Source organism: Trichosurus vulpecula, chromosome 4 (assembly GCF_011100635.1).
Source record: "Trichosurus vulpecula isolate mTriVul1 chromosome 4, mTriVul1.pri, whole genome shotgun sequence".
Lineage (NCBI taxonomy): Eukaryota > Metazoa > Chordata > Mammalia > Diprotodontia > Phalangeridae > Trichosurus > Trichosurus vulpecula.
In genome coordinates, this window is record NC_050576.1 from 185,851,112 (window position 1) to 185,872,948 (window position 21,837).

The following is a 21,837-nucleotide window of genomic DNA, read 5'->3' on the forward strand; positions in this document are numbered from 1 at the left end:
GCTTTGGGGCTTTGTTAGTAATATGTAGGAATGCTGATGATTTATGTGGGTTTGTTTTATATCCTGCAAAAGTGTTCTGTTTTGTTACGTATTTATAAAATTAAGGGAAATTTATTCTACAATAAATATATTTTTCTTCTTTTTAGAATATTCTCTTTTCTGGATGTTGTTACATTGTGTCGCTGTGCTCAAGTCTCCAGGGTAAGAATAGCTGACATATGATTAAACCTGCTTATAATATTGGTGTTGTGATAATCTTCTAACCATGTATGTATTTATGTTTCAGGGGACACTTGACCCATGGTGAAACTAAATTGATGTAATGGCCACTGTCATTATAGAATTCTGTTGTGTGTTCTGTTTTTTTTTTTTAATTTATTCATTTTTAGTTTACAACATTCAGTTCCACAAGCTTTTGAGTTCCAAATTTTTTCCTCCTCCCTCCCACTCCCTCTCTCCAAGATGGCATGCAATCAGATATAGGCTCTACATATACATTCACATTAAACATATTTTCACATTAGTCATGTTGCAAAAAAGAATTATAAACAATGGAATGAACCATGAGAAAGAATAAACAACAAAAAAGAGAGAGCAAATAGTATGCTTGGATCTGCATTCAGACTCCATATTTCTTTCTCTGGATATGGATATCATTTTCTATTATGAGCCTTTTGGATGTTGTATGTTCTTTATAAAGGGAAGTGGAGGAAGGGAAGAGAGCAAGCACTTATTTAGTACCTTTTATGTGCCAGGCACTGTGCTAGGAACTTTGCAAATATTACCTTATTTGATCCTTACAACTACCTTGAAGTAGGTGCTATTATTCCCATTTTTCAGTTTAGGAAACTGAGGCAGACAGTGCTTAAGTGACTTGCCCAGGATCATGCAGATAGTGTCTGAGGCTGGATTTATCTTCCCTACTCCAGGCCTAGCGCCATCCACTGTACCACCTAGTTCCCCTCCAACCTTTTAATTTCTTCTTATTCTTGCTCTGCATGATTGAGCTGAATAAATGTGTTTAATGGTGAAGGTATCATAGATAGAAATTTTTAAGAGTGCTGTGGATTTAGTTTTATGGAAGAGTTGAATGTTTCATTTTCTTAGTCAGAAATCCCTTGTATGTATGGTGCATGATATTAGGAGCTCCAAGGACTTTTCATAATATAGAAGAAACACAATCCCGTTAAAAGAAATTATACTTTTCCCTTTTTAAGGGTAAAACGTAGTGGTTTTTAAAACGATTGGTATTATATCTATATATGTAACAGACATTTCAACTGTGGTGATTTTTTTTGAGAGACAAAAGAGGCTTAACTCTTTCTAAATGCACAAATATAAGGGTCCCTTTACAGCTAGAGTACAAACTGTTTTAGCAGAAGGTTAATGAGTGGGTTCTTCAGTTACAGCTCTGCCACTGATTTACTTTGAGTTCCTGCTTAAGTGTTTTATTTCATTGTACTTGATTTCTTTACCAGTTTTAAAAGATAACAATTTAATAGTCACACTGGACATAGGTGATAGATATAAATAGAATTCCTTTCTCCTTGAATATGCAAAAAGCTATACAAATATCCGGTCATACTATTTTTGTAATGTACATTGAGAACAAAGCCACGAAAGTTTTTTTCTACTTAATTTCCTCCATACTTTTTCTGCTTTGAAGTACAAGCTTCCCTGAGTTCTTTTTTTGTCAAAGTGTTAAATTAATGGTTTAGTTAGCAACTTTTTGAAATGAAAGCAGACCCAGCTGATTCGTTCTTCTCTGGAGTAGAGTATGGTGGAGAGGAGCGAGCTAGCTTTAGAGTCAGATGACCTAGATTTCAGTCTTAGCTTTGCCACTTATTCCTATGTGACTGTGATTAAGTCACTTAACCCTTCTGTGCCTCACTTTCGTCCTCTGTAAAATGAGGTACTTCCCACAATTTTTGTAAGGATCAAACGAGATAATAATTGTAAGGCACTTAGCACAGCACTTTATAGCTATATAGTAAGTGCTGTATGTATGTTAGCTATTATCTTTATCATCATCATTATTATCTAGATGTTTCCTATGCCAGTGAAATCCTTAACTCTGTCCCTTATACGTAGATTCCTTGTTATGATCAAATTATGGAATAAACCCTCCCTCTTATCTCCACAGACCTACAATACCAAGGTTTAAGTAGTTTTATGAGATATCTGATACCAACCATGTTGTCACCCAACAGTCATAAAACTTGGTCCTGTTTTCAAAGATACCACCTCTTGTGGTAATGAGTATCATGTTTGTTAACTTGCTTTTTGAAGTAGTTGAAGGATATAAGCTATCCTATAATCTTACAAGATTATATTAGGCCCAAAAAATGAATGGTGTCCTCTTTTCAGGTCAGAGATGCATTCTATACTTTAAAGTCTAATAAAATGCAAAGCTAATTAACAAGTTTTGAGTACCAGTTATCTGTAAAAAAAATGGTTTCCTTTAGCTTCGCATGATGGTATGGAAAACATTGGATGTAGAGACAGGAGACACTGATTTTAATCCTTTCTTTACCACTTGATACGTATATGACCCTGGGCAAGTCATTTTACCATCCTGGGCTTCAGTGCCCTTATCTGTAAAGTGAAGTGGTTGGACTAGGTAATTACTAAGGCCCTTCATCCTTGAATCCTATGATCATTATTTTGTCCTCATCTATTGTTACTTTTTCCCAATTCAGGCTTATCTGGGGTGGTGAATTCCTTTGAATAGCCAATGCTCCCTAGTGTTCAGAAGACCAAGTATTCCAGTTAGAAAATAGCTTCTGGCTTCAGTCCTTACCCCAAAGCCTATTTTTCCCTGACTATTGCTCTGACTGTCCACATTGGGCACTTTTCGACAACTGTCAGAGGTTCCATATCCATTCTTCTTGTAAGTGTAGGAAGAGCTAGGGCGAATGTTCTTTTATTGGTTAAAAGTAAGGCAGCTCTTTTTGGGGCTGATCATAGTATTTGGAGAGTATTTGTCTTAGTCATTGTCTGTCTATCTAAGACTATGTGTCTTAGTCATTGTCTAGTCTGAATTATCCATGAGTTTTTTTGTGGGAGTTTTGTTGTTTTGTTGTAATTTTAAGTAGACTTTCATAAAGGTTGAATTAGGTTGCATTGACTTTTTTTTAAATTAACTCTATGGATTCTTCCCTCTCCTTCCCCCTCTTTTTCAATCTAGGCTTGGAATGTTCTAGCTCTAGATGGCAGCAACTGGCAGCGGATTGACCTGTTTGATTTCCAGAGGGATATCGAGGTATAATTATATGTGATATGTGATCCCATTTCTCTCGTTAAAGTGTAATTACTGTATAGACCAGATTAATACAGTTAGTATGACCCTTTTCCCTAGAGAGATAAATCATTAATTTGAGTTCATTTGAACTTCAGGGAAACCTTGAGTCCCAAAAGCTCTTTTTAACTTTCAAGATTGGGCAGAACTATTTCTTTGGAAAAGGATTAAAAGAGATTTCACCGTGGCATTATATACATGTGCTTTCTCATTTTAAAAGAATCATTTTTATCTTTGTTAAAGAGCAAACAGATTTGTGTCTTGAGGAAGTGTGCAGGTAGAGTTTTGGTGAAGAGAGGAAACCTGATGCCAAGTTTGTGGCAAAATTTCCGTTTTGCAATTTCAGCCCTTGGTGTGGCCTGTCTTAAAATAAAAATTGAAAGCTAAAAGAAAGCTCATAATTACCATTCTTGACTTTCTCGAAAAGTTGCACTCACTGTTAAAAATACCTCTGGACAAAACCATGAATCTAGACTAAGAGCTTTTGTGCTAAAGATTTTTAAAAATTATCTCTCTCCCAAATCCTTTCTCCCTCGTCTCATTCTTCTGTTTCTTAGTGGTCTAGTAGAAATAGTTTCCCTTAGACAGCACACCTGATTTGTGAAATAATATATGCTTATCTAATGAATAAATGAAGGTGAGCTTTGAGAAAACTTTGGAGCCATGATTTTGTCTTCTTCACACTATAATGAAAGAGAGATGGCTTTGAATTTAAATGAGTTCTACCACTTTCCCCATTGATTTTAAACTAGCTTCCCCCCCCCCCCCGCTTTTGTAATTATCTATGTGTGTTATGTTAAGCATATAAAAGTATGCACTCAATTTAGTCAGCTACCATTAACCGCCCTAAAGAAAATAGAATAGAATATAGAATAGGCACTGCCAATGTGGATGAAAACACAAAACCAATTGTAGATAGTATTAGATCTCTCCTCCCTCTCACTCCAATATATTTTTTATTTATTTCATTAACTATTTCTCAGTTACATGTAAAAAAATTTAACATTCTTTTTTTTTTTTTGGAATGTTGACTTCCAGGTTCTCCCTCAAGTACAGAATATCTCATTAATTTTGTAAATATCAATAGAATGCAGAGTTAGGAATGCATAGATGAATGACTAGGTGTTTAATTAGGGAAGGATTTGTAGATTCAAGTGTGTTTGAGATTTGGTTTACAAATTACCTAGATGTTTTTAAATGAGTGGAAGGAAAAATAAAATTAATTGAAGGCTTTCATATTCCTCTAGCATGTTGTAACTGCAACTAGATGCTTTCAAAAGGAGTGGTTTATTTGCTTTTCTTTGTTTTCATAGGGCCGAGTAGTAGAGAATATTTCCAAAAGATGTGGTGGTTTCTTACGAAAGTTAAGTCTGCGTGGTTGTCTTGGAGTAGGAGACAATGCATTAAGGTAATGTCATAGCTTATTTTAGTTGTCAAATGCCCATCTTAACTAAGCAAAGAAGATTCTTTATACAGAAAATGCTAATTTAGTTTCTCAGCTTTTTGAAGTGACCTAATTCAGATAAAATGTTTTAACCATAAAAATTGTCCAGTGAGGAAACCCTATAAACTGTGGATTTTTTTACTCATGGACAGAAATACCATAGAGATCAGAATTTGAGAAGTGATTAATGAAAAAGTTTTAGTTAATTTGTAAACCCTTATTTTACCAGAAGACAGTGTAGATAATATATCTTCTTCAAAATATCTAGAATTCCACTATGTCTCTTGAAAGCCTTTCTTTTCTATTCTCATAAAGGACCTTTGCACAGAACTGTAGAAATATTGAAGTACTGAATCTCAATGGATGTACAAAGACTACAGATGCGTAAGTACCTTACAATTTAGGATCAGAGTAAAGTTTCTGGTCCCTTCCTTTCTACCATTAGCTGGTATACAAAGAAGTTAGTAAATCATTTTGCAGGCTAGAAGAAAATGACTCTTGATTTTGCCCCACAAAAAATAACACTTTCCTCTTTGATTCTGGTGAGAATCAGTGTGTACTTCAGTTGGCAGTATTTAATTGGGCTGTTTGAGCTTCAGGTTCCAAAGCCATATTTAATTTGTAAAATAGCATTTTTGTTGTGGTTTACATGAATCCTTAGTCTTGTGAAGTTTGAAAATTTGAATTCTTCAAAAAAATGACCGTGGCAGATAATTAGTACAGTGGGCCCAATTTGACCCCATCCCATATCTCTGAATATCTTTTATATTCCCAGTGATTTAATATTTCATTTGATACAAGAGGTTCAAATTTTTCAAAAGACACTGAAGTTCAGATATAAATAGAATCAAAATTGTTTTGGAAATGGGCCTAAATCCTGCCCTTAAGGATTAAAGTGAAATTTTAAAAAATCATGGCCCATTGAACACTGTGAGAATGTAAAATACAAGCATTACTTGCTTTTCAAATGTTGCACTGTTGGCCACCATTTGAAAGCCTGGGTTTTCCTGTTCGTGACTGTGTCACTCCCTTGCTCAGAAACATTCAGTGGTTTCTATTGTCTCCAGAATAAAATACTAGCATTTAAGGTTCTCCACTTCTGACTTCAAACTGCCTTTCCAGCCTCATTTCATAGAAGTAAACCCTTCTTGAACTGTATTTCAGCCAAATTGGACAGTTACCTGTTCTCCTAACTTGACTTGTGCCATCTGACACTTTTTGCAGTCTCTCCCTTTGCCAAATACACATTCTCCTCATTTCTACCTTTCAGGACCTTTATTTTCCTTTAAGGCTCAGTTTAGATACCACCTCCTGTACAGCCTTTTCAGCTGAAAGTGTTCTGTCTCTCTTTAGATTTTCCTGAGCATTTTGTCTAGTTCTCTTCCTTTGCCCTCATCACTCCCTACTTTGTATTATACTTTTCAATATATGTGTTGTGTCCCTTCTGACAGAATGTAAACTCCTTAGGAGCAGGGTCTGTTATTTTAAAAAAAATCTTTTGTATCCCCAGTGCCTAGCAGAGTGCCTTGTACTTCTATATTTATATTTATTTGTGAATATGTTTATTGATGGGTTTCACCATGAGAAGTTTATAACCTAAAAGAGGCAATAAAGAATATATAACTAAAAGGAAGCCCTTAATTCTAAAATTTAACAAAATCTTAATGTTATTTGCAATGTTAACGTATTGGCTGTTTTGATGTAGAACGAGGTCACTGAAGTAGTATGAAGATCTGAAGGAATTAACTGCCTCTTTTTTCCAGTTAGAGACTACTAATGGAGGAAAGGGGAATTTTAGAAAGTAATTGAATGAAAGCAACAGGAAGACATTCCATTCACAAGCTGTAGTTTATTCTCTGCCATTCCGGAAGTTCATGACATGCTTTATTAATATTACAGGGTGTCCAAAAGACTTTATTAGGTGAATCTCCTTGAAACCTGTCAATCTAAGAGGCACTTGGCTTTCCCCTACGGTGAATAGTTTGTACCAGTGGTCCATTCTTAATTTGGAGAGAAAGCACTTTTATTGTCTCTCACATGAATCTTTATAATTTGAGAATTTTGAGTTTTTCAAAGGAATGGAATAATACAAAATAAGCTGATAAGTATAGTGTGTAATTGTACCCCTACATGGATGCAGTTTGACCCCAATTCCTTGTCCTTTCTGTATTTCCCATGCAAATGACTCATTCCTGTAATGATATTTCTCCCTGCCCTTAGCTATTGACTTTAATAACATCCCTCTGTCTGTTAAAGAATTATACTGAGCAGAAATTTGAGAAGAAAGAAGGGATGAATCTTTCTTCAATTATGACCCTACTCTAGCAGATGCTATATACATTCGCAATTCTCATGTTTTCCTAAAGAACAAATAGACCTTTTAGAATACGTATGATCAGACTACGCTGACATCTCCCATTTCCACATATGAATCAAACACCATCTTCTTCCTCATGCATATCTTTACATTTCTTAAGTGAATGTCATCTACCCAATTCTCATCTGTAAAAAATTCATGTAACTCCCAATGCTATGGCTTTTTGGGGCATGGAAATTGAAGCTTCTGCTACCTATGTGTGTATGATTAAATAAGGGTGGGTTGTTCTATAACGTGGATGTGTGTGTCTGTGTCTGTCTTGTTTCATTGGTGTCTAAAAATATAGATAATTTTTTTTTATCCTCTTTCAGCACATGTACTAGCCTTAGCAAGTTCTGTTCCAAACTCAGGCACCTTGACTTGGCTTCCTGTACATCGATAACCAACATGTCTCTAAAAGCACTGAGGTAGGGATTGGATATATTACAGTGTTAACCATATGTACACTAGTTCAAATTAGATTTCTCATCCTATCACAATCTGAAGTCTTAGTGGTACCCCAAGTAAGGTGACAAAACATGACTAGGACCTTTGATCAGAGGTAAACATAATACATGAATACCATTTTCTGATTTCTTTTCCAGAGGAATGGAAGGAAGATGAAGCATTGACAGTTGGAACATTGTGTACTAAGATGTGACCTGTGAAAAGAGAGGAGGGCTAATGTTAATTCTTTTGGGTGCTTTGCCATCTAAACAAGCCTTAGTGATAGCTTATACTGGTAACGTTTATACTTAATGAGAACTAGGTTACCATTATTCAATCAGTTCTCAAATCTGATGTGTCCACAACATCTTTCAAATTTGCCCACCCTAGTTCAGGTCTTTGTTATCTCTCACCTGAGCTATTTCAGTAGGTCCCTAACAGGTTTCCTCACATATAGTTTCTTCCCTCTCCAATTCATCTGCTTTGCAGCTGCCAAATGGATAGATTTCCTAATGCTTAGATCCAACCACTTCATTCCTGCACAAGAAGCTTCTGTAGCTTCCCTCTGCATCTAGGATAAAATATAATGCCTTTGTTTGGCATTTAAAAGGCCTATAAAATTTGAAGTCAGCTCTTCTTTCCAGGCTGATTATACATTACTTCCCTTCATCTTTCTGTGTTTCAGCCCAAATTGTCCTATTTTCTGGTTCCTATGTGTAACATTTTGTCTCTTGCCTCCCAGCCATTGCACAGCTCTCCCTCCTTATATTCACCCTAATAGAGTTTCTAAGTCCCTTCAAGGCTCAGCTCAAGTACCCCTTTTTTTAAGAGACCTTCCTGATTATCCCATTTGTTAATGACCCTCCCCTCAATCACTTTGTGCTTATTTTGCATACATCCTTTATTTACTTACTTGTAAACATATGGTAACTCCTCAATAGCATGTAAATTCCTTGGGGGCAGATATAGTCTCACTTTGGTATTTGTTGCCCCATTGCCCAGTTCAGTGCCTGACATGGGAGGCATTTAATACATACTTCTTGATTGAATTCGATCAATTTGCAAAAATCTATTGAGACCCATCTTGGTCTGGTGATTCCCTTAGTAAATCCCTTAGTAAAATCCTTAGTAAATAAAAATATAGTGGAACTATATTAGATTCTGTCACAGATTTTTAAAAAAAAATTAAGTTAGAGCAAAGTTTCCAAGATTGAGCCAAAGAGATGCAAGTTATCTTCCATAATCCAACTATCAGCTGAAAATTTTGGTTTATAAGTTAAAAGTCTCAAGGACTAGACTGCAGATTGTGAGAGAAAAAGTAAGGAAAATGAGGAGAAAAAAATGAAATAAGAATACAAAGTGCAGTGGGGTATGTATTTATTAAAACTCAGAAAAGATGGAAAAAGGATAACTTATGTAAGAACATTAAATAAACTAGTTAGGTCCAGATTTAAGGTTGCCCAAAAAATATATAGGTTCTATATCTAGGTTCAGTTACTGTAGAGTTGTTTTTCGGTCTTCTCTAACTCGTTGTGACCCCATTTGGGGTTTTCTTTGGCAAAGATAATGGAGTGGTTTGCCTTCTTCTCTGGATCATTTTACAGATGAGGAAACTGAGGCAAATAGGTTAAGTGATTTGGCCAGGGTCACAGACACGTAGTAAATGTCTGAATCTCGATTTGAATTTAGGAAGATAACTTAAGTTTTTAGAAGATAAAATATGATTATAGGTAACCGATTTATAAGCTATTTAAGTTAATGTGTTTTGTATTCCTACATCAATTAAAATTTTGTTACTGCCTTAGTAAATAATATAGGAGAATTGTAAATCGGGAGTGCTCAGTTCTAATCTCAGCTGTGTCTTGTTAACTGTGTGACCTGAAGCAAAACACTTAAGCTTCTTGTACCTATCCTGAAGTAGCTGCCCTACCTGCTTCGCAGGGTGATTGTGTACAACAATTGAAATCATAGATCAGAAAGTACTTAACAAGCATGAAACATTCTTCAGGCAATAAGTTCAGTGAGAAATTTTAAGGATTTAATTTTATCAGTGTGGTTGCTCCCTGTAGTAATAAAAATATTAACATGACTTCAGGTGTACCTCACTAACTTTGAAAGACTTACTTCTTCTTTTGGCATGGAACTTTGTATATCCTACTGTCTGGTTAAGTAAATGTATGTTTATGTGAGTAAGAGGAGATTAACCATTTCTTCTGTGGACTGAAAATCCCCTAAAATGGACTTTGGGGCCCTAAGTCTCGGAGTAGTACTTAGTTGTGATGATTCTTTCTGCTTTTTGGGTTTCCCCCCCCTTTTAAGTGAGGGATGTCCACTGCTGGAACAACTGAACATTTCATGGTGTGACCAGGTGACCAAGGATGGCATCCAGGCTCTGGTGAGAGGCTGTGGAGGGCTCAAAGCCTTATTTCTTAAAGGCTGCACACAGGTAATGCTTGACATAGTACTCTCAGAATATGAGATCGAGGCAGTGGAGTTAGGAAGCTTAAGAAGGATATTCTTCTTTCTCCTACCTGCTTATCAAAGACATGTTCACTAAGCCCTAGCTTGTTTTACCTGGGAAAAAATGAGGAAGTTTAACATTTGGCAGATGATAAACTTATCTAATACTAGACCTGCTTGTCTCTGAAAGGTCATCCTGAATGGGTGCCATAGGGTTACGTTATAACACATAACATACACACACACACACACACACACACACACACACACACACACACCCCAGAGCTTTATAAACGCTGAAATCTTAGCACGTGAAAAAAACTGCTCACATTGCTGCTGTTTTGTTGGAGACTGTTGAGCTGGTGTTCATAAGCAGTCCTGTCATTTCTAGCCAAACATTTAGCTGCTGAGAAGTCTTAAATTCTTATATGTGCCAGAGTCTTTAATTCCTGCATACCATGTATCATTTTGGTGCCTCTTTTTTCCCTTTATTACCCCATTGGTCATACATGGCAAAAGACAGACACCTTGTTTTAAAAAGGTAAAATTCATCGCTGTTGATTATAGTAGAAGAGTTAACTTTGCAAACACACTTGAGGAGAAAGAGTGGATTTGGAATAATGACCAGCTGTGGTCATAGGTTGATCAGAACTTGTCTCAGACTTCGGTCAGTAGTAAAATTATATCTGGATTAGAGGGTAGCTCCTACCATTCTTTTGCCAGGATGGGTGGGGCCCTGATGTTAGAAGCAGTATGTCAGGGCTTTGATTACCACAAAACAACAGCTTGAGCTTCTGGTTATTTATGGAGTCCTGAAAAATATTGATTGGAATACATTTTGTAATCAATTATATGCCATCTGTTCTCAGCACTGTAACGTGGCAGTGATCATTCAATGTGGGGGGAAAAACACACCAAAAAACAAAAATCCCACGATGGGTTCCTTTTTTAGCTTCTCCTTACAGAAGTTTGGTTTTGGAGAGCTTTCTGGAGGATGTGAAGATAGGGAAAACTGATTGGCTTCATAAACTATCTTCAGAGCTCAGAGAAATACAGAAGTACATCTAGTTTATTAGAAGCCTCATTCATAGGCAAAGTGCAGCTCATGTCTTCTTTCCTTTTGATGATGTTTGACTGTGAATATAGATTGGTCAAAAATTTTATAAAATATTGATAATACTAAACAATATGTTTTTAGCCAGCCTGGGAGTATGAAAAAAAGCCATTCTTTTTAACATTTTTGGTGTGTTCTGTATTGCTTAGAGATGGGATTTGGGGGATTTTAATGAAGAATGTATCAGGTTCTTAGTCTGTCTCCTTTGAAATGTCAATAACTAGCCTTTTTATTGTCTTTCTAGCTTGAGGATGAAGCTCTTAAATACATTGGCACACACTGTCCGGAACTAGTGACATTAAACCTGCAGACCTGCTTAGTAAGTAGCCTTCTCTGTGACATTGTTACTGAGATTTTTCTAAAGTGTGCCTTCTAGCCTTCAAGCCTCTTTCAGTCATCTAAACTGATCAGAAAGGCAATGTTGTCTAATGGAAAAAGCAGTACTTTTATTAGTTGTGAGGCTGGCCAAATCACTTTACTTTTCTGAGCCTTACTTTTTTCATCTTGACACAGAGGGATAGATAGTAATTATGCTACCTCACAGAGTTCTATACAGATGTGATCTATTATGTCAGTATTTTGTGTCTATGAATTCATTGAACTGTTTTTCACAATGCCCTCTATTTTAATTCAGCTTCTGTTTAAGTCTGACTAAAAACCCCTTCAAATTTCTCAGAGTCCTTGCTGGAAAAATCTGTCAAGGGCCCAGAATGTTAATGGGATACATACTTTTAAAATGGATGTAGATCGAATGGCCCTGGGGAACTAGAACCTCTGCCCCCAAAAGAACAAATTAGTGAGAACTTCTGGTACACCACATCTCCAACCTGTTGTTCTCTTTCTCTGTGGGTTATTTTGAACTATATAATCCATTGTATTTATTTGTCTATCAGTCTTACACTAGAGGACAGAATAAGTAACTAAATCTTCTGGTCTTTTGGATTGTTACTGTAAAGATGAACAACTCCCAAAGTTGTGGTTGTTGGTAATAATTTTGATTAGCTGGGCTGGTAAGTAATTGGCAAGTTAAAAATAATACTTTTATGTATAAACTCAGAAGTGTTTTTGGAATGGCATATCCTGCCCAAAAGTTTCTCATGTAGCCAAATTTCTTCTCCCTTTGCTGTTTAGGTGATAAATGCTGCACCTGATGTCTTAGAAATGTTTCCTTTTGCTTTTGTAAATCTCTTTTTCTCTTTTTTTGTAAATTCTCTTGTTTTTCTTCTACCTTTTTCCTTTTTATGCTGAAGAATGCTACCATAGCCAATGCCGGCATTCCTTTCTTTCAGCCAGAAGGTACTAAAAATGAATGCCCCTGGAAGACTCCAATATAGCTCTAGATTGAGTTGAAACTAGGGACTTTGCCGTTGTTCTTACCTCCTTGCCTAACTAATGGAGTTAGAAATTTTAATCATTCTGTCTTGTCTGCCCCTAAGTTTTATTATAAGAGTCTTTCTTTGACACTTTTAAATAATATGAATGTATTTTCTTTATGAAGGAAAAGTTATTTTTTCTTTGGAGGGGGTAAGACAGAGCAATTGGGGTTAAGTTACTTACCCAAGGTCACACAGCTAGTAAGTGTGTCAAGTGTCTGCGGCTGCATTTGAACTCAAGTCCTCCTGACTCCAGGGCCGGTGCTCTACTCACTGCGCCACCTAACTGCCCCAAGTTATTTTTTAAATCAGGAAATTGATTGTTGGGACAGCTAGGTGGTGAAGTGGATACAGGGATAGTACACCAGCAGGTACATAAAGGTATATAAATAGCTATATAAAGGTATATGTATGTATATAAAAGGTATATAAAATCCATTTTTTCCCTCATAAATTGTTTATGTGAGGTAGGTAGAGATTCCTTTTACAAAAGAAGGTAAATTGAGGCCAAATGGTTAACTAGCTTATCTAGAGTCACATTTTTTGTTAGAGTTGGAATGAGAACACTAGTCTCCTGGCCTCCTCAGTAATGACTTCCTCGCATTCTATTCCCTGGCTCTCTACGTTAAAATCATACTTCATCTAGCAACAGTTTCCCTCTGAGTTATTCCACAGTTTCCCATGCAACCCAAAGTAAATGGAACTGGAAAGAATAGACAGTATGTTCAGTTATTTTAGGTCCGTTGCCTGTTTTCCATTGTGCTTGATCTGAATTCTTTTAGACCCTTTGTGTGCCTTAATGCTTGTTTTTATGGTTTTTCTCTCCATTGACTAATATGTAAGATTTTGCTTTTCATCTTAGCAAATCACAGATGATGGCCTCATCACAATATGCAGAGGCTGCCACAAATTGCAGTCTCTCTGTGCCTCTGGCTGCTCCAATATCACAGATGCAATCCTGAACGCCCTGGGTCAAAACTGCCCCCGGCTTAGGTGAGTATCCCATATTTAGCCAAACAACAGAAACCATACTCACCCATATTTCTTTGTTTGGGCATCCCAAAGTTCTAAGATAAATGTTTTGAGTCAGGATTCCTTTTCCATACCTAGCCACCTAATTTTCACATTTGACTTGTAACCAGTTAGAAGAATTGTCTTCAGATCTTCTTTTTCTGTCTGTCTTCACTAATAAAAGTCATCTTGTTTCTTTCCACAAGAAAGAAGTCAAGGCACAAAATTAATTCTTTGATAGCTTAATAAAAGCCTTGCAGTAATCAATCCACTGAGTTCTGATTTTCCTTCCCTTCTTACCTCCCCTCACCACCACCCCCTCCCCCCATGTACTTGCAAGTATATGTAATAGTTATACAAATAAGGCCAGATGTCAAGCTTCAGGTCAGACACTAGTATGCTGGGAGGTCTGTTTTTTTTTTATTGTTTCTCAAGTTGCTTGCTTTTAACCTTATTTTCTTTCCTCTTAAATTAAAAACTGCTTTGTTAAGCACAGTAACGCAATTTTCTAGAAGAGCTCAGAAATGTGGATTTGAAACAGTTCATTGGTCAGCCCTTTGAAAGTTTTATGACAAGTCTTATTTGATGTAGGGGAGGGAAAACAGCTAGCTCATCTGTGTACAGCAGTGCTATTAACTGATAAGGGTTTGTAAAAAATAGAATCTTCAAAAAAAGTTATCCAAAAGTTGCTTGCCCTGGCCTAAAACCGCAGGTTTCTTGCTCAGAATTAGTAGAAATAGAAGCCTGGAAATTGTTTCATTTACTGTCTGTGTCTCCCCTGTGAGGCTAGTGCTTTGCATATAGTAGCATTAATGGCTTGATAAGTGCTTTTGTGGTTGATATGCTTTTCTGAAACTAGAGCCATCAGATGAGTGTCGAAAATTCGAACTTTAGGTGCTAGTCTGTGTTCATTTTTTTTAACTTTTCATATAACCTGAAAATTTAATTGGCATGACAAAGGAATTTAATATACAGATGACTGTGAAAAATTTTGTTTAAATCAAATCTTGTTTTCTTCCTATATGTTGATGTTATAATATCAGAAACACTTTTTTTTATTTTTCTGATTTACCTTCATTGGCAATAACTTGTTTGTACTTGATCTTTAACTTTCTTAGCCTATTTAAACAAATAATGACCAAGGCTCCTGTGGTAGCCATCTCAAGCAGACCTGTCTGTAATATTGGCATCACCAGCCTTTGCCTAAAGAGCTAGAGCTGCTTTTTAACAGCTTTAGGATTGTGAGGCTCGGGGGTGGCTCACTACTAAGTTTCTTGGGGGAGGGAATACAGTAAGGGTGCAGACAATAAATTCGATTAGTAGTGTAACATTGGGCTACTCTCTTCTCCCTGCTGAAGATCTGTGTCTGAGGAAATTAGCATCTATGGGAGTCTGCTTTTGGCAGAACATTAGGCTTCAAGATCCATTGCTATTGAGGACTGGGAATGGGAAGTGGCTCTGTAATTCGAGCAAGTAGCTTTTAGTAGATGTGTCTTAGGGAAAAAGCATTCTGGTATAGTAGGAAGAGCATTGACTTTGGTACCAGAGAACGAACATAGATTTTAACCTGTTTTTCAGGAGCAAATTATTCTCTGGGAGAGCACGGGGGTGAGCATTTTGCCATCAGGAAGGCAAATTTGTATCTCAGAGTTAGGGTTAGTAACTACAATTACAGTAAATCTGTGAAGTTATAGGACCTTTTTATGATGATCCCATGAAAATAGATGGAGTGATCTATATATAGAAGTGCTTGCTTATGAGTATTCTATGTTAAATCACTCTTAAGGTGTAGGAGGTGGTTTTCCTTCCACATGGTTTAGGAAATTTTATAAGTCATAGCTTTCAGTAGCCAAATACCTTAATTTTCCCTCTTTCCTCTGTTTTGTTGTTTTTTTCCTTTTTGGACAGAATATTAGAAGTGGCAAGGTGTTCTCAGCTAACAGATGTCGGCTTCACTACTCTGGCTAGGGTGAGTATCGTCCTTCGTGTCTGTTTTAAGATTTACTTTGCATATTAATTTTAGAAGGAGGGGAAGAATCCTGCCCATTTCTGTCACAGCCAAGGAACAGCTACACGACTTCCTGTTTCAGTTCACTTGTCTCACTACTCCATAACTTCAGAAATGCAATGTGTGACCCTGAGGAGCTTTCCTGTCATCTTACTCAGGAAACCTATCTCCCATGGTTTTCGTAAGTTTAGTATTTACTGGAGCCTTTCTGTATTTTCTAAGAAAAACAGCTCATTATGGTGTGGAAGTGAAACTAGATTCATGCGCTTTGCCAGTGGAAGGTTGCCAGCCCTACCTGTTGTCTGAGGTTCAGTCTATGTTCAGAAAGACTGATCACCAGGAGATTTGTCACCAAGGGATGAGTTCTTTTAAGGCACAGCAATTTATTAAGACCTGTTTACTGAAGCAGTTAAAAAAAAAAGTTTTGAGCATGTACTCCCAATATGTGAATATTTACTATTTATAACTCACTTATGTGTACTACTGTAAAAGTATAAAATATTTTGAAAATAATATTAACGTATAAAAACTTTTTTGCTTTTATCAAAATATTAATAATGATATTTCTTCTAAGCTCTTGAAACATGTGGTATTCTTTTATTCTTAACAAATGGGTTCAAAACCACTGAAACTCTAGGAAGATGTTTTATATGGGTTAGAAAATTAGATCTAAGTGTGAAGTTATGAGTTTTAATACGGGGCACATTTACATTGTAAGGATAATGAGGAGGTTGAGAACTTGGGAGAGGAGACAGGAGGGATATGGTACCCATTAGAACCATCCATGGTCTCTTAATCTATGCAGCTTGTTCTGTTTCACTGAAAACAAAACTAGGGGTGGGGAAATTGTTCTTACCGACCATTGCCCCAGATCACAGAATGCTTCTTGGGGTACCTGCCACAACCATGAAGTGATAAGGGAGTTGGGTTTGGCTATCCTGGTGAGGGAAACAGGAGGTATGATGCTTTGAGCTGTTGATGTGGGGTGCTGCTGGTCATGGTTACATTATAATTAATTCTTAAGGGCTTGTTGCAGAAGGGGAGAAGCTGGAAGTTTATGTAGCTTTGTGAGGCCAGTTGTGGGAGGGATGGAGTAGGGAAGTGTTGCTTGCTGTTAATGGGTGAGGGGTGTGATTATTGGAGACAAACCCCATGATTAGCTTTTGGGGAGAGGGTGGGATTGAACCCATCTTTGAACCCTCTGATTGGTTACCCCTTTAGGAGTGCCACTGCCCCACTTTGGAGATCACTGTACTAAAATAGAGAGGGGTTGCAATCTTCATAGGTGGAGGAAGCACCCACACCAGTGAAATCACAGATTCTTGAAGTAAGAGAAATGGAAACCTAATTTGGTTTTCTCAGTGTTTGTAATGTAAGTTGAGGGCTAAAAGAAATAGACTTTAAAATAGGAAGACTTTTTAGATTTTCTGTTATTTGCCGTCTTGGAATGCTTTATAAGTATGGTGATTCTTTAAAAAACAGAATGCCTTTGACTAGTGTAATGACATGTAAGAAAGGACATGACTTCTAGGAACAACATTGGAGTGTGACTTAGGATATAGCATTTCTAAGAATAGAAATGCATTAAAAATGAGACATTTATGCTTACCTCCAAGGAAATAATTTTTATAAAATTCTTCATGCTTAAAAGAATTTCCTTATTAGCAAATTTTTCCATGTTCCAGCAGTTTTATGCCATACGTACATCCTGTACTCTCTACCAGAGTGCCCCCTTTATCATCTCCACTATCTCACTATTCTTTAATCTTTCCTTGTCTATGGTCTGTTGGTCTTGCTGCTAATATTTCTCCCATCCTTAAAGAATTCTCACTTGATCTGACCATCCCTGCTTATCCTGGACCCTCTTTTCTTCTCCCTCTAAACCATTTTTTTAACAGTACAATAACTAACCTAACCGTTTTCTCAGCCATTTTTTGGACCTTCTTTTAACAGTACAATAGCTAACCTAACAGTTTTCCAACTCATTAAAAAATTTTTTTTTAATTATTTTTTTTTTTATTTTTAGTTTACCACACATGGTTCTACAAAATTTTGAGTTCCAGAATTTCTCCCCTCCCTCTCCAAGACGGCATGGAATCTCATTTAACTACCATGTATAACTTCACATTGAATTAATTTATACACTAGTTAAGCTGTGGAGAAGAATTATGACCAATGGAATGAATCATGAGAAAGAAGAAACAAAATGCCCCCCCCCCAAAAAGACCCCATAAACAAAAACAGAAGAGAAGCAAAAAAGGCGAGCATGTAGTGCACCTCAATCTGTATTCATTTAAAAAAAAATTTTTTTAATCATCTGTTTGGTTTTGGGGGGGGGGGCAATAATGGGAGTTAAGTGACTTATCCAGGGTCACATAGCTAGTAAGTGTCTGAGGACAGATTTGAACTCAGGTCCTCCTGACTCCAGGGCTGGTGCTCTATCCACTGTGCCACCTAGCTGCCCCTCTTCTGCCTTCGTACTCTCTAGCTTACTGATCTCATCAGCTCCCTTCAGGTTTTCATATCTATGCAGATAACTATCAGACCAATCTGTCTAGCTGGCTTTCTTTCTTGGCCTCTTTGTATCATTCTCTGCCTATTGGACATCTCAAACTCAACATGTCCAAAGCTGGACTCACTGTATTTCCCTTAAAACTTTTCCCTCTTCTGAACTTATCGTTACTGTCAAATTCACCCCTATGCTCCTAGTCACCCAGATTTACAACCTCAGTGTTGTCCTTGACTCACACTCACTTTACATATCCAGTCTTACTGAGGCTTGTCATTTTCTTTCTGTCTTCAGAACACCTCTCCCGTGTCCCCTTTTGTCTACCCAGCTGCCCCCCTTATACAGCCCTCCTCACTTCTCATCCGGTTGATCACAGCGGCCTTCCTCATCTAAGGCTCTCCTCTCTCCAGTCCATCCGCTGAGCAGCTATCAAAAAGTCTCCCTAAAGTGTCTGTCTGCTCATGTCACTCTTCTAGTCAGTGAACTTCCGTGGCTCCGTTTTTGTTTCCAAAGTCAAATATAAAATCTCCTGACTTTTAAAGCTCTTCCTGCACTTTACTCTTCTCCACTTAGTCTGTATATTCCAGTGACACTGGACTTCTTGCTGTTCCTTACACTCAACAACATTCTATCTCCCGACTCTCTGCCTTTCCACTGGTTGTATCTCTAGTGCTTAGCGCCTTGGTTGGTGCATGGTAAGCACTTTGATAAATGCTTGTTGACTGACTAACCAACCTAGAACTGGTAAATTATTCAGTGCTGAGACATTTGAGGAATCCTGGTTACATCAGTGTTCTCCAACATACAAAATCCAAATAATTGAACAATAAGGATGACATTAGAATGACATCATCTCTGAGATTCCCTTGGGTTCTGTAAGTTTTTAATCCTCTTCATGTTCTGATATCCTCTTTATACTTTACAGAATTGCCACGAACTAGAAAAAATGGACCTAGAAGAATGTGTCCAGGTAAGGTGAACACTTTGGACCATTACCCTGAATGCTGTAGGTTTTGCAATAATTCTGTCATGAGCATAAGGAATGTCCAAAAAATACCTTTTAAAATGTCTAAACTTAAGGTGATACTAAGGAAAGAAATCCTTACTATGTGTGTTCTGATCTTTCTAAGCTTCAGCCCGACTCCTAAACATCTGAGACTGTAGAGAATGCCACTCCAGAGGCAGCATTTCCTTATCTTCTTAGTTCTCCATCTCTACAAACAGTGATAGAAACACACTTAGTTTAAGAATCTCATGGCCATCAACAGTTGGAGCAGCGGTATGACCTAATGAATGAGTACAGGGCCAGCCTTGGAGTCAGAAGGATCTGGATTCAGATTCTGACTTAGACACACTGGCTTTGTGACTTGAAACAAGTCATTTAACCATATAGAAAAGTTACAAACAGTTGCTGATCAGAATCATTGGAGGGAATTCTCACACACCAATGAAATCACAGGTTGAACTTTGCAGCAAGACTGAGGAGGAAAAGAAGATGGGAATAGAAAGAGCAGTTAAAATAAAAAGAAGAAAATGCACGACCTATAGTGAGGGTAAATGTTTTTTTAAGTGCTCTAAAAACCGTATTTTAAAGGTTCATACCCATATAGAACCACAGATATAACTGTGATAGGAAAGTCAGTGTGACAAGTGTGAAGGTCAAGTGCCAGATACGAACTGATAACATGAGAAGAGAGAAAAGATTAATCTGGGAGTCAGAGAAGTCTTCCTAGAGTAGGTAACGTATGAGTTAGAACTTGAACCAAAGGAATGTAAACATCTCCAGATTGGAGATTGAGTTAGGATTTGAGAGGGGATTTGAGAGGGTCAAGAAGAGATAATGGAAGTCCATTTTGTGTGGAAGGGTAGAAGAGAAAGATAAGCTGGGAAGAGAGGCTGGAGCTATATCTTGGTGGTCCTTGAATACCAGAAACAAGAGTTTATTCTTTGTTTGGTAATACGGTATAAGGAAACCAAGGACGGCCTTTGGTAGAGAGAATGATGTGATCAGAATGGTACATCAGGAAGATAAAATTTAATTTTTTTTTAAAAAGTAATTTGAGAATAGGAAGTATTTATGGACATTTTTAGCTTTTGTTGTAAATTGGCCTGTGTAGTAAAGAATCTCCAAGAATCACCTCACTCATTTGGAGAGATTATTTAACATAGGTCCCTTCTAATTCTTAATTTGTAGTATTTTAATCCTTTTAGTTCCAAAGAAACACAGGTCCCCATTTTGCCTCACCTTTCTCCAAGAGAGTACCTTAATGTGGATCAATTGCTAATACTGCTTCCTAGCCATTTGGAGAGAGTAATAGCTACTTAAACTGTGGAATATTAAGTCCTGGTTTTCTCTATGTACCCTTTCTGCCAATAGGCCAAATAACTCAAGACCCATGAATGTTTCCAAGTCATTTTTTTTTGTCTTAGAGCCACATTCACTTCTTAGGGCAGTTAGAAATGAAACCTCAGCAAGCCTCTTTGTCCTACTTGGAAAGAAATCTAAACTGTAGGATGAGCCCTGCAAGCATACCTCCCTCAGGTTCACCAAACAGAGCCCGAGATTTATCATTTGTCCTTCCCTCCTCTGACTTTCTACCTCTTGATCAAGGGTTAATATTTAAATAAGTATTTATCATTGCTGCTGTGACAGGTATGATGACGTAATGTCCTTCACTGACAAAGCTGTAAGGGAGTCACAGACTGCCTTCCCCATCACTCACTGTTCCTTTGTGCCCATCACTGTTTCCCTGTACCACGTATGCCCTCTGGGGATTGGACTCTTAATATTGCACATATGCCCCACTCCCTGCACCCATTGCTGAAATTAATTTGTATGTATTTTCTATTTAATTTTGTATGTGTGTGTTCTTCCCCAATAGAGTATAAGCTCTTTGAAGGCAAGGACCCTTTCATTTTGTCTTTGTATTGTTCATCTGTGTCCCCACCAGACATGGCCCCAGTGAAAGCTCAATGCTTGGTGAATTAAAAAGAAAGAGTCCTAAAAAAGACTTCTTCATATATTTCTTTCAGATAACAGATAGCACATTAATTCAGCTCTCTATACACTGTCCAAGACTTCAGGTGTTGGTGAGTTTGATCTGCGTAACTATTTATAATTTAGTCTTTTCTTCAGGACCAGTACCATGAATTCACTTTCATGAGAATGATGTATGTATGATTAGCTGCATTTTTGGAAAGGGTTTTTTTTTTCTCCAAATTGCCTACTTACAGAGTACCAGGGAAGGACCTAAGTGAAGGGGAAGATAAGGTAGGAGCTGGAAGAGTTAAACATATCCTGAACCAATGCTTGGAGACTGATAACTGGCATGGAGAAGCTGAGATGCCCTCTGCAAATTACACTCCACTGTGAATGATGTTTAAATCTTCAGGAACTCGGGGGTGAGATGGCTTGAACATAGATTGCTTCTCACCTCCCGGCTAGATGTACCTGTAAGAAAGAACAAAGGAAGGCTTGCTGGAGAAGCATTCCTCACTACAGTTTCCAGTAGTACTGAAGGCAGCCTAGCCATCAGTGCTGTATTCAAGCTCATTTTTGGTGTGTTTGCATTTCCCAAAGTGGGAAGTCTAAGGGATTCTGAACTTCATGTGGAAGTCCTTGAGAGATAGAAGGAACCAGGGATTTAAGAGAAATTAATGACTGGAGAGTGGTTGAAAAAGGCCATGAAAGGAAGGAGAAGAGGCTTGTTATTAATAGTAGAGCAAAAAGGAAATTTAAAAATTATTCTTCTACATAATGCAATGCCCCCGGAAGAGGCCTTAGGTGTAAAAATTCTCATCACTTGGTACTTACATA

The 21,837-nt window shown here is 37.4% G+C and overlaps 1 protein-coding gene across 4 annotated transcripts in view; it reads left to right on the forward strand.

The window, feature by feature from the left end:
- Positions 1 to 21,837, forward strand: part of FBXL20 (F-box and leucine rich repeat protein 20) — a 101,073-nt gene that overhangs the window by 73,226 nt on the left and 6,010 nt on the right. For 2 of the 4 annotated variants that reach the window (XM_036754206.1, XM_036754204.1), the window contains exons 3-13: positions 147 to 201; positions 3,188 to 3,262; positions 4,612 to 4,706; positions 5,058 to 5,126; positions 7,431 to 7,526; positions 9,865 to 9,991; positions 11,364 to 11,438; positions 13,355 to 13,485; positions 15,412 to 15,472; positions 18,946 to 18,990; positions 21,054 to 21,110. In XM_036754206.1, the coding sequence (XP_036610101.1) occupies positions 147 to 201; positions 3,188 to 3,262; positions 4,612 to 4,706; positions 5,058 to 5,126; positions 7,431 to 7,526; positions 9,865 to 9,991; positions 11,364 to 11,438; positions 13,355 to 13,485; positions 15,412 to 15,472; positions 18,946 to 18,990; positions 21,054 to 21,110 (886 nt within the window). The remainder of the gene's footprint in view (positions 1 to 146; positions 202 to 3,187; positions 3,263 to 4,611; positions 4,707 to 5,057; positions 5,127 to 7,430; positions 7,527 to 9,864; positions 9,992 to 11,363; positions 11,439 to 13,354; positions 13,486 to 15,411; positions 15,473 to 18,945; positions 18,991 to 21,053; positions 21,111 to 21,837) is intronic. The other 2 variants (XM_036754207.1, XM_036754205.1) reach the window with 1 other exon arrangement.